Consider the following 13,828-nt stretch of genomic DNA (forward strand, 5'->3'; position numbering starts at 1 on the left):
AACGCAGCCATAGATTTTAAAACATTTTTATTGAGAACATACTACAGACATTATCATTGTTACTCTGTCACTGCTGTGGGTTGCTAAGAGAAATTCAGAGACACCCCACTGGGAACAGAAGTCAGTTCAACGTCTAGTTTTGAATTACATTTGGTTGAGTTGTCAACAAACGTGTATTCAATGTGAAATCAACAAAAAATGTCACCATGTCATTGGATTTAGGTTAAAAGTTGGGTGAAAAAAATACTAAATGCCCTTATGTTGATGACTTTTTTCAAATCCAATCAGTTTTCCACGTTGATTTAACGTCATCACATAGATTTAGGGGGTTGAAATGATGTGGAAACAACGTTGATTCAACCAGTTTGTGCCCAGTGGGACATAAGTCAAGAAGCTTTTGTGAAACTCACCCTTGGCCTGATCAGTTCTCCTTTAGCCCTTCCTTTTTAATGAGACTGACCAATTAACTTGACTTGAGTCCTGTTTCATCTTGACTGTTGGGCAAGGGAGCACCATAAGTGTAAGTATCCAGCACTTCTAGCTTACAGTCTGTAAAAAAAAACACTAAACCCCACAACCCTCCATGGTCGCTCTCAGAAGTCAGAGTCAGCGTCCATAAGCTCCGCCTCCATCAGGTTGGTTCTAGAGTGGATCTGCCCCCACTCCGCCCTCCTTTGACCCCCCTGCGACCTCCCCATGTGGGCCGTCCTCCCAGACCCCCCTGCCATAGGCGCCACCTCCCCGGAATAGCGGAACGCTCCATTGTGCTGCCAGGAGGAGGGGGGTGGTTGTTGGGGGCGGCAGCGGGGCCCCAGGCCAAGGTCCTCAGGCAGGTCGCTGAGGGAGAGGGGGTTGAGGTCAGGGTACCTGCTCCTCTGGCTAGAGGAGGGCCCCAGGGCTCCTCCGTACCTCTCCTGGTAGGGCAGGGGCTGAGAGGGCCTAAACTCAGGGTAAGAGCCTGGTAGGACGTCCTCAGCCTCCTCCTGGTGCTGCCTCAGATTGGCCACCAGGCTCCTGTGGCCGGGCAGCTTGGGTAGCCGTGGCACCGAGCTGGTGCCAAACTCTCGCTGACGGTAGCCCTGGTGTTCGGCCAGCTCCTCCATAGGACGCGCCTCCTTCTTCCTCTTCTTCCTCTTCTTTTTCCTCTTCATCATCTCAGGGGAGATCTCCGCCTCCACCATCCACAGCTTCCTCTCCTCTGGCGGTGGAACTGGGTGAAAGAGCAGGGTGAGATTCAGACTCATAGTGGTAACATAGTAGCAGGATTAAATCAGACTGGAGGCTGAACTGACAATTCTGTAGCCTGGTTATATCAGACTGAATACTGCCATTGTGAGTGCAGCATTCAGTCTGGCTTAACCAGGCTAGTAACATAGGCCCTGTTTGAATCTATACATGATTGGATAAGTGAAAGCAAAGACCCTCTCCCATTGCTTTAACCAATCCAACTGTCTACGATCTGTTATCATTTCAAGGAAGAACGCAATGAACGCAAGGAAAAGTGCAGATGTCAGACAATGTCAATAAGCAGGTGGCAGTTCTCACCAGGTGTCCCTGTAGGGGTGACAGAGATGTCCTGCGGCAGAATGGCACCTCTCCTGGCCACCATCTTGGTCACATGCTGGGCCCAGGCTGAAGACATCTCATTGGATGGCTCCCCGTTCAGGTCAAAGTTGATGCCAGCTACCAATGAGAAAGAAGAAAAGACAGATCAACCATTACTATCCATTATATAGTAGAAGAGCTCAACCATTACTATCCATTATATAGTAGAAGAGCTCAACAATTACTATCCATTATATAGTAGAAGAGCTCAACAATTACTATCCATTATATAGTAGAAGAGCTCAACCATTACTATCCATTATATAGTAGAAGAGCTCAACCATTACTATCCATTATATAGTAGAAGAGCTCAACCATTACTATCCATTATATAGTAGAAGAGCTCAACAATTACTATCCATTATATAGTAGAAGAGCTCAACCATTACTATCCATTATATAGTAGAAAAGCTCAACCATTACTATCCATTATATAGTAGAAGAGCTCAACCATTACTATCCATTCATTAAAAGCCCCAAAGGTTATTTATATAGTAGAATGCTCCCTGGAGTCCCCTGCAGTGTTCCAATAACTAACAGTTCATACAGTCCCTCCAACATAAGCAAGCATGCTGGCCACAGCCGCCTCAGTGCTTACATTATCTGATGACTCTGTCATTCAGACAGAGTTCTCAATGACATTCACTTCTAGTGTCAGACAGAGTTCTCAATGACATTCACTTTTAGTTGTAACATTGAAACATAGTGGAAACTCCATTAATATCAGCCAGGAGTTCCTCAATTATTAAAAAGTATGGCATATCATCCTCATAAAAAAATAATATTTTGAATGTTAGAGTTTTCAGTTCAGCCCCAAAATGTGCCATTTCATTGAGAGGCAGCCAATTCAGCCTCTTGCTGACTGATGCCAAGCAGCCTCTTGCTGACTGATGCCAAGCAGCCTCTTGCTGACTGATGACAAGCAGCCTCTTGCTGACTGATGACAAGCAGCCTCTTGCTGACTGATGCCAAGCAGCCTCTTGCTGACTGATGACAAGCAGCCTCTTGCTGACTGATGCCAAGCAGCCTCTTGCTGACTGATGCCAAGCAGCCTCTTGCTGACTGATGACAAGCAGCCTCTTGCTGACTGATGCCAAGCAGCCTCTTGCTGACTGATGACAAGCAGCCTCTTGCTGACTGATGCCAAGTAGCCTCTTGCTGACTGATGCCAAGCAGCCTCTTGCTGACTGATGACAAGCAGCCTCTTGCTGACTGATGCCAAGCAGCCTCTTGCTGACTGATGACAAGCAGCCTCTTGCTGACTGATGACAAGCAGCCTCTTGCTGACTGACGCCAAGCAGCCTCTTGCTGACTGATGCCAAGCAGCCTCTTGCTGACTGAGGCCAAGCAGCCTCTTGCTGACTGAGGCCAAGCAGCCTCTTGCTGACTGATGCCAAGGTTTGTAGTACTTCTCCTAAACCCCCAGGGGGTCGCTTTGGGGACTTACCTACTGGCCCGTCATGGGAGACAGTGTGCATGCTGAAGGACAGCTCCTTCTCCGGGTCTTTGTGGAGCTCCTTGCGCTTGGAGAAGGCCTTGGCTATCATCTTGCTCTTCTTTATCCTCTTGGGCTCATCGTCGCTACGGCCGATAACCCTATGACAGGAACAACAGGTAGGTAAATGACAATGTGACAGACAATGTTCACTTATCCCTTGACGTGGCAATCACGGTAAAATTGTGCAGACATTAAAGCTGAAATCCGTACTTGGTGAAACTACCACGTCCGTTTGAGATATTACAACAACAAAGAAGTTGCATCAAACAATGAACACTGTATTTTTTCGCTTGGATATCATTGCACGTGCGATAGAACAGCATAGTATGAACTGAAGAAAACAAAATGTACTCCTCTCCTCAGTTTCATCAAAAAAACAATAACAAATGTGCTGGGGCGAACAGTGGCACTGTTTCACCTTATGCGGATTTCAGCTTTAATACACAGACAATGCCGTGTGAATGCCTCAGAGGGATAATAAAATGTGTAACTCCATACTTGGGTATTGTTGTTAAAGTTCATATACTATTTTCTTTTAGCCTATTTTCATACCTTTTTTCTACATGACAACTTTCTGCTAAAGCACAAAGGGACTGCCGCCCTGTCTAATTTTCTGTGTGTGTTCTAAAGGAAATGGCTGCTTACTTGCACCAGGTGCGTTTCCAGATGAGGATAGTGGCCTTGGTCCACACCCAGGTGCTCATGGCGATGCCCGTGCCGAACATGGAGAACAGATTAATCTTTTCTACAAGTAGACTGGGACGGTTCTTGATGGTACATTCTGGGATCGGCTTGTTGGTCTGATGAGCGATCGTCACGTTGGCCTCGCACCTGTTCAAAACCATCACAGACATCATCAATCAATCGTCAAAGCTCTTTTTGCACAGGCAGTTGCATTTGCTGTGGTAAAATACTCTACACACCCACTGTAAAGCCATATAAATGGGGCATATTCACATACAGAGCGGTTGACATTAACCAGTTGTTTACTTGTTGAGGCAGGAAAGAGACATTTACATTTCTGAGGTGAAATTAATACCAGTCCACCCAAAGTCAACAGAGTGGAGAAATAAGGCTGCATTCACAGCACCACAACCCAGTAGGGCTATGGTTACCACCTGTCTCATCTGCTGGGAATCTCCCACTACACCATACAACTGGGGCCATGTTCCAATACTCTCCTACTAAACCATCCCACTGGGGCCATGTTCCAATACTCTTAAATCTCCTACTACACCATACAACTGGGGCCATGTTCCAATACTCTCCTACTAAACCATCCCACTGGGGCCATGTTCCAATACTCTTAAATCTCCTACTACACCATACAACTGGGGCCATGTTCCAATACTCTTAAATGCATATTTCCTTCCTCCCTTCATTGAAGTAATCACTCATTTGACATATTGGATTAGTGTAAGGAAACTTTCCATTGCAAAGCTTTTACCAATTATGTCATGTCATATATTGGTGATTACTTCCAGGTGTTGAGAAAAGAAGCATACATTTTTTGAGTATTCCAAAAGGGTCCAGAAGTCCTTAGGTTGAATATAGTTCTGGGTTACTGTAGGCTACATGAGGAGAAAAGGAACTTACAACACATATTCTCTGAAGCTCTTCTCCCACTCAGCCTGGTTGAAGAAGTCGTAGAAGTGGCAGCCAAACGTGATTAAGACAAAGCCAAACGCCAGGAATCCAAATATACCTGATAAAGAGGAATTCCACAAATGATTAGGGATATTTGAAATTCCAGAAACCTCAGGAGTCAAGACACAATATACTTTATATGATGATAAAACCAAAGGGTTATATAACATATATCCTGTAACAGAATCTACAGTAAATCCAGGAAAGCTAGCTCCCTTGTGGAAGCGGTTATCTGTCTTTTCAACACTAACCAGGTTTGTTACACTGTTATGCCAGTGGTTTGGCTCTGGATATTTGGTGATTTACAGCTAAGGGGTCATACCAAGTCTTAGCATTGTTTCGTTGATTTTGCTCGCAGCCTTCTCACTCAGAAGACCCGGGTGGTTACTCTTGATGGAGAACAACGTCATGACTCCTGCAGAAACAAACAGAGGAAATCAGTTAGGGAACGTCTGTTTATTTGGTAGCGTTTAAATTCTGAAATATGAAAATGTCTAGTTTTTTGGGTTTGAGAGAACTCACCTCGTATGAGGAAATAGCCACCAATGACAAGCACAACTCCAATGGGAGCCAACACAAAGCCAGCGCGGTAGTGGTAGTTCTTATAGCCAACGAAACAGATCCCACTGACAGAGTCTCCATCCACCTGTGGCAACCAACAGAGACCAGAAATGCATACATGTGTTTGAATGGCATAACGGCATAAAATATAAATAATTTGGAAAACAAGAAATTCTGAGTCAGTCTTTCTATCATGAAAAGGGAATAAATAAACGTGTCTCTAAACTGTAGACACTGTTTGGGATTACAGCATTGCAAAATAACCCAGTAACACCTAACTTAAAGCCTGCTGGTACAATGCATTAAGATTAAGTTACAACGCATTGTGAGACTTGTCATAAGCATGTATAATGTGTTATCATCATAAGTATTATAAATCGCAAATCACAGAAGTTACTTTTTTTCAATGGCTAAAACAAATGGTAGGTGTTCCATACCTCAGCGGTGGCTAGAATAGCCACAGTGAGGATGAATGGGACGGACCATGTGACCATGTGGAAGTATGAGGTCTTCCCCGACAGGGGCTGGTGGGTGGTGCCCAGGGCCTTGAAGGATGTGTGCCAGGCGTAGGTCAGCATGACGAACCAGATCACCCCAGACATCAGGGAGTAATAGACCAGGCTGAAGATGATGACACATGACAGAGTCTCGGTAGACCTGGATGGAGAGAGAGAGAGAGAGAGAGAGAGAGAGAGAGAGAGAGAGAGAGAGAGAGAGAGAGAGAGAGAGAGAGAGAGGAGAAAGTGAATGACTCTATGATTTTGAAAGTGTACACTGCCATTGCATTGGCTGTATGTGTGTTATTAATTGTCTGATAAATTCAATCAATCAATCAGCCAACCAATCAATCAACCAATCAAGTTTGAGAAACAAAGCAAACTTGTGAAAACTAACCTCCTGACTCCTGTACCAGCTAAATACAAGACCTACGAACCTCACCAGAGGATTCAAGAAATACTCATTTAAATGGCATTTTCCCATCTTATCTCATAATACTCCATATACTACAATACTGTGGTCCTCTGTAGCTCAGCTGGTAGAGCACGGCGCTTGTAACGCCAAGGTAGTGGGTTCGATCCCCGGGACCACCCATACACAAAAAATGTATGCACGCATGACTGTAAGTCGCTTATGGCATATTTATATTTATATACTCCCACTTTCTTCCAACCCCTTCGGTGTATGTGTGTGTCTCAGGGGGTTGGGTCGTAAGCAAAAACTACAAATGATGGACATTAAAATATATAGTATTCTTCTTCTTCACTTACGAGGGCTCCCCTAAACGCATGGTGTTGTCACTCTTGCATACGATCTCTTTGCGAGCTCCATCCATGAACTGAGCCAGCCAGCCGATACTGCCCATGAAGAAACAGGTATTGATGTAGAAGAGGATGACGGCGGGGTAACGGTTTGAATTCTTCCAGTCCGCCAGAAAGGTGGCCTGTGAAAGGAGAGAGGGAATGAGAGAGAGGGAGGGGGGGAATGAGAGAGAGGGAGGGGGGGGATAGAGAGAGAGAGAGGAGACGTGAGACAGGAACATTTGAGAATAAATCTAGAAAATCCCTGGTGATTTCTCAGTACAGTCTCAGTCCACAGGTCATGGGTCAAATCATAAAGATTCATAATATTAATGGAAAACACTTTTTGCTGTCCTTAGAAAGGTCAACTCACTGAAACACATAGTTCTCCACGAATTACTAACAAAATCAGCTAATAAAAAGCATTGTTTTGACAACTTCTGTGAAAAGCAGTAAGAACACATTATCTACAAATAATGGTATGTGTGTTACAATACCTGTATCTTAATTCCATTAGTAACTTCAAATTTAAAAGTTAAAAGTCAAGTCAAAAAATAGTTGCTAACAGCTGCAAGTTACACTTGGAATTATGGGTAATGTAGTCCACAACACTGCCGTGTGAGGCTCACCAGAGTGAAGAAGGTGCAGAGCAGGGTGACGGTGCCGAACACAGCGATGTAGGCGTGCATGTCCGAGTGCTCCTCGTCGGTGAACAGGGGGTTGTTGCACTGGATGCCGCAGCCCTCCACATCTTTGTACCAGCTGGCCTGAACGTCTGTCTTTACCAGGGGGGCTTCGCAGTATCCCGACGTGTTGAACTTCAGCTTCTGCACCTCGTTCTGTCTCACCATGGACGGAAGGCACAGTGAGCTCATAATGTCACTGTTTGGTCTATTTTTCATATGAGGCATACGCCTCAATATTATATAATATTTTATAAATTGGGTGGTTCGAGCCCTGAATGCTGATTGGCTGACAGCTGTGGTATATCAGACCGTATACCACGGATACGACAAAACATTTATTTTTACTGCTCTAAATACGTTGGTGACCAGTTTATAATAACAATAAGGTACCTCAGGGGTAACAAAATGTGGAAAAAGTCAAGGGGTCTGAATACTTTACAAATGCACTGTATATAATATATTATAGTCTCTTGACTAGATGGGTGACTCCATGGAGGGGCCTCCCACTGGGCACAGACTTCAATTCAACGTCTACTCCACGTTGGTTCAATGTAATTTCATTGAAATGACGTGGAAACCACGTTGATTCAACCAGTGTGTGCCCAGTGGGTTGACAGTGCTGAAGCCCCCTCAAAAATTGGCCTAGCACCCCATCAGCACCCTCAAGAAATAATGTATTAATACACACAAACATGTACACCATGGACTGCAAGCACCCCTTCTCACCCTTCTCAATGACCAAGCATCCCTTCTCACCCTTCTCAATGACCAAGCACCCCTTCTCACCCTTCTCAATGACCAAGCACCTCCTTAGCTACCCCAGTGAAGAACTTCTGGTGCCGCCACTAAATACATGACCAATGAACCTCAGTCTGTGGCCCTGTCCAGAAACAACCCCTAGCCCTTACCCCCTAGCCCAGGGTTCTTCAATTCCGGTCCTGGAGGGCCAAAACACTTCTGTTTTTTATTTCTACCTGGTAGTTAATTGCACTCACCTGGTGTCCCAGGTCTGAATTAGCCCCTGATTAGAAGGAGAGGATGAAAAACAGAGGTGTTTCGGCCCTCCAGGACCGGAATTGAAGAACCCTGCCCTAGGCACTTGTTCAGATCCGAAAGGATTGTATAGGTTTTTCCGATCTACAAAAAAATGGCTAGTAGTTAGGGGCTTGGGGTTGTTTCTGGACACATGCATGCATAGTGAGAGCATCTACCATACCGTGCAGCCCATGGGGTACTTGTCCGTCTCCTCACACTTGAGGAAGTTGGGCCAGCCCCTCTCCTGGTCCACGATGCTGCAGGGGCGACGCGTAGCCTGGCACAGGTGCTGGCTGGGAAGCTCCACCTGCCCGTTGTCACACTTGGGCATGTAGACTGCACACAGCAGGGGCTGGATGACCGCCCAGCACCGAGGGGCGTTCCTCAGACCTGCATGGGCGAGGCGGGAGGTGAGGGACAATAATGTACCGTGGGTTGACTTCAGTAGACACCAAATGGATGAGAACGCTCCTAAACTGAGAGAAATGGGAAGGTAGGTACCATAAGAAACGCTAATTATCGTTTTCTGTTGTGAAACATTTTGCTACAGTGTTCCCTGGCGAACACGACATTTTAGTCATTTAGCAAACGCTCTTATCCAGAGCGACTTACAGTTAGTGCATACATTATTTTTTTATTTTTCATACTGGCCCCCCGTGGGAATCAAACCCACAACCCTGGCGTTGCAAACGCCATGCTCTACCAACTGAGCTACATCCCTGCCGGCCATTCCCTCCCCTACCCTGGACGACGCTGGGCCAATTGGTCGCGGCCGGCTACGACAGAGCCTGGATTCGAACCAGGATCTCTAGTGGCACAGCTGGACCACTGCGCCACTCTGCGCCACACGACCCTGGTGCTCCAGCCTGTTTGTGCCTTAGCAAACTCCTCTCTGGGTTTGTTCGTTCATTGTCATGCCAAACATCTATGTATGGTATGGTATGACAACGATAGTAGTGTTGGCTACAGCATATACAGTATGAGACCAGTCTGGATATAAATCATGCACATTCATCACTTCAGTGTGGTGAGGATGATGATCACTAGGGTCAGGAGATAAGTAGGATCTGGATGTTGATGATGATGATGATGATCACTAGGGTCAGGAGATAAGTAGGATCTGGATGTTGAAGATGATCACTAGGGTCAGGAGATAAGTAGGATCTGGATGTTGATGATGAAGATGATCACTAGGGTCAGGAGATAAGTAGGATCTGGATGTTGATGATGATGATGATCACTAGGGTCAGGAGATAAGTAGGATCTGGATGTTGATGATGAAGATGATCACTAGGGTCAGGAGATAAGTAGGATCTGGATGTTGATGATGAAGATGATCACTAGGGTCAGGAGATAAGTAGGATCTGGATGTTGATGATGATGATGATCACTAGGGTCAGGAGATAAGTAGGATCTGGATGTTGATGATGATGATGATCACTAGGGTCAGGAGATAAGTAGGATCTGGATGTTGATGATGAAGATGATCACTAGGGTCAGGAGATAAGTAGGATCTGGATGTTGATGATGATGATGATCACTAGGGTCAGGAGATAAGTAGTGCCTGGACGTTGACCCTGACTGGGATTGGTACCTGGGTCCAGTGCCTATTAACTCAACACCTTAGCTGTTACGCCAAGAGCTCCAAACCTCTTGATGAGGCTGCTACCGTTACAATATCATGCATTTGGAAGGTCACTAGTTGTGTGGTCTCCTCTTTTTTTCCCATGGTGGGGGTGGGGAGTGGGGAAGGGAACCACTCTACAGATGAGCTGAGGATTAGTGTAAAGTGGAAGGAAACGCAGGTTGATGGCTCACTAATGAGTGTGTATGCATGTGCAGGAAATCTCACTGAATATCTAACACCTCAGAGAGAATCTTTTCTTTTCTGTTCTTTATTTGCTCTTAACCCTCATTTCCTGTAAAAGTCCTATTCCCGTGTATTTGGCAATTACAAAAACGATCCATTTGGAGGGGCCCTCAACATTTCATTGCCTAGTTAACACGCTATATTATACCAATTAACCTACTGACCTTGTATGTGACTGTAACCAATATCTACCTTAATTTTTAATAGCACAATGTAATACATCTTATTACATAATTATTATATAGTGCTACTGTAAAAAAAACCAACGTATAATAGAACATTATGTTTATGTCAAATGGCAAGGTTAAGACTAAATAATCACTAGTGAAAGTTCAACGTATAAAATAAACAATGTTTTACGTTTCCTTTTGCAAATGACATAATATGAACATCTATATTGCATCTGATGCTAATGGGGGGTCTGCACATAATAACGCAACACAAATGTTTCATACATTTTTCAATTTCTTTCATATCAATTACAGTAAATGAACATGACGACCCCTTTTTACCTTTGCTTATTACCCAAATAAAGGCTTACCAGACCACATGGCCAACTTCTCAAACGCTTCGTCTTGGGTACTTGAGTCTTCAGCCAAGACAAGAGACGTGTGCGTGTACGGTAGCGGTGACCCAAGACATGTATTATATTTAAGCACTTCACATGTTGTAGTTTTCTTGCAGAAGTCATTGAAAATTGTTTCGTTTCTCTGGACCGTTACCGCATGAGTAAAGGAGGAGGCAGCCCAAACGCAAAGCATCCCGAACCCACCAACAATGGAACACCAGCCATGGGAAGACATCTTGGAGATTCAACGGTGCAACTTTGTATCCAGGAAAAAAAATTATACTTTGTATTCCAGTAATCTAAAATGTAACCGTTAATAAAAATCGCACGAAGTGCTCTTGTTCATTTGATGACGAATGTAACATTATGATACAATGAAACGAAACGTTTTCCCAGTTTTCACGCACTCCCGAACTTTTTCATTTTGCATTTGTCGTACAATCCTTGATTTATCACTGGAATTCCCTTCACACAATCCGATCGCCACCAAAAAATATGCATGCATGATATTCAATTAAAATCAAGTGGAACTATTCCTTACGCTGTTTTTGTTGGATAGGCCTATTAAAAAGAAATCAAATCGACAAAGTAACAGATTCACCCTCCCCCACTTCCCCAAAACTTGCCATGAAAAGTCTGAAACTGTAATATGATCTCTAGTCTACGCGCTCCATCCCCGTTGCGCTCCCCCTTTCCCGTCTTTTGCTGCAAAAAACTATTTTCATTTCATCTATGTAGGCCTATCCCAAAAAAAGGGCAGTTTTTTGGCGATTCCTATAGAATTCTGCGATGTGTCTGGTGGAGTTTGGTCTTTGTTTTTCTCGCTTGCATGTCGTTTCTGCTATTTTTTTCTGCATCTCTGGTATGCATATGGTGGGGGAGAGCCAAAGTAACAAAAACCTATCACCCCATCCCCCTCTCCAAGGGTAAGACTATGCCTTATAGGTATACCAAAACAATCTCTCTCCTGTCAGGATAGACTCCAGTAGAAAAGCCATCTGTGTACCTTTACTTCGTATGTTTATGTTTTTTTAATTTTTATCGTCTGTTAATTTAGAACCTCTATTTCTGACATACCACATTCTTCAAATCAATCACAATCAAATCAAAATGTTATGTCACATGCTTCGTAAACAACAGGTGTAGACTAACAGTGAAACGCTTACTCATGGGCCCTTCCCAACAATGCAGAATACAATAAATAAATAAAACAAATAATAATAATAATATTTAAAAAATAGTAACACAAGGAATAATTACCCAATAAGCAATGATAGCTTGGCTATATAGCTGGGGTACCAGTATGACACTCATGTTACTAATTTCCAAAAACAAGTATTTTAAAGATCTCCAAAGACCCATATTTTCCCCCACTACTGACCGTACCTCCTACATTTGCACTTCTTGCTATTAAGAATGAATTGACATAGATTTGCAATCAAAGACTGATCAGTTACCCAGCTAACAAGGAACGTAACTGAGACATTTGTAACAGTCCCTTGAAGTCTCCCAGAGGTACTGAATGTCATAGCCCGTTTGGGACATTATAGGCACATTCATAACGTTTCTAATAAGTATTATAGATGTTATAAATATCAGGTCACTATACAGACATCATGGGAACATTAAAAACGTTCCTTGGTAGTCCATGAAAGGTTCTGAATATCATGTTATTTTGGAGACATCCTAGGAACATTTCATAACGTCACATTTAGAGCTATGGTTTGTCTTCATATAACGTTAAAATCGGAATGATAGAAATACATTTTGGAACATTGTAAGTTTCACAATAACGTTATCATGACTTATGTGGGGACTAAAATAACTTTGTGGTCACGTCCTGGAACGTAATTTTGTTAGCTGGGTATGTTGGTGTGAACAACCATCTTCAGTACTCTATTGCATAGTCCTACAGTGCAATGTCCTTCAAATCTGTGAATAAACTAGAGCCTCACTTTGCCATACAATCTAGATCTTAGTGATTATGCAAGCACAGTAGGCTATATTTCTTTGTCAGCCCACTCCAAAGACTGTTCATTCACCACCACAAAAATGGTAACTGCGAGTTTATCTGCCAGTGGCATGCCAGTAGCCACTCAGGGCAAGTTTGTTGTCTTGGACATAAACAAGTAAATTATCCACTCCTTAGGCTACTTTGATTCTAAAAGACCAGACATGATTATAATTTTCTTAAATTGTACAGTTTGTAAATGAGTATGCAGCCTACTGTATGGGTGTTGGCTGGGGAATTGGACGACCTGGTGGAATTAGAAACAATTAATAACTTCATGGCATTATGGTTCTGGAAAAACAGTTTGTCTTGTTTATTTCCCTCCAGTCTATATTAAATCAGTTTCCTTGGAGACCCTCATAATGGAAATGTGCATTCTCTCTCCCAGTTAAGGTAGCCCTGTTCTTCACCCGAATGAAACCTCAAACTGACCAAGAAAAGTTTCAGAGGTTGATTATAAGTTAACTGTAAATTAAGCCCTAAGTGACTGACATTGGTCAGATTGAAGATTCTGTCTTTATCCACCAATGGGACAGTAGGTTGAATGAATGTTTCATCATTCACATAGACAGAACACCATACAGTCTCAAACAATCCTCTTCATGCTTGTGATTGTGATGTTATCAAAGCCTCTCTAACCTGACCATTATAGGGCAGTGCATTAGATGTGATGCTCCAACAGCCTATCTCCTGCTGGTTGAAATGACAATGGATGTTTTGTTTTTGGCCTGTGCTGTATGAATGAGGGGAGCTCCATGTTCCCCCATCTCTCTCTCTGAGGGAAGCACTGGGCCTCCTTAAAACTCACAGCAACATGGCTGTCTGAGAATGAGGCAGACCAGGACCACACACAGAGCACGTGGGCCCCTCACTGGAGCGCCCGGCCAAATCTCTCTCACACACACACACACTCTCTCTCTCTCTCTCTCTCTGCAGAAGAGAGAGACAGACTCATCTACAGGTCAGTTATTACACCAGAGAGAAAAGTGCCAATGTGACTTCTCATTTCACAATCGTCTGTATAACAGAATGTCCCCTAGAATACATAT

At 43.8% G+C, this 13,828-nt stretch overlaps 1 protein-coding gene across 1 annotated transcript; it reads right to left on the reverse strand.

The window, feature by feature from the left end:
• Positions 1-593: 593 nt before the first annotated feature.
• Positions 594-11,003, reverse strand: LOC311139937 (protein smoothened-like; the record flags this gene model as incomplete). Its single annotated transcript, XM_084174935.1, has 12 exons — positions 594-1,210; positions 1,546-1,683; positions 3,053-3,201; positions 3,749-3,934; positions 4,700-4,808; positions 5,073-5,165; positions 5,273-5,396; positions 5,749-5,968; positions 6,580-6,752; positions 7,239-7,448; positions 8,512-8,720; positions 10,742-11,003. 12 exons carry the CDS (start codon positions 11,001-11,003, stop codon positions 594-596), a joined length of 2,490 nt encoding a protein of 829 aa, XP_084031061.1.
• Positions 11,004-13,828: the final 2,825 nt, after the last annotated feature.

This window comes from Coregonus lavaretus, assembly GCF_964263955.1.
Source record: "Coregonus lavaretus genome assembly, chromosome: 13".
In the NCBI taxonomy this organism is placed as follows: domain Eukaryota; kingdom Metazoa; phylum Chordata; class Actinopteri; order Salmoniformes; family Salmonidae; genus Coregonus; species Coregonus lavaretus.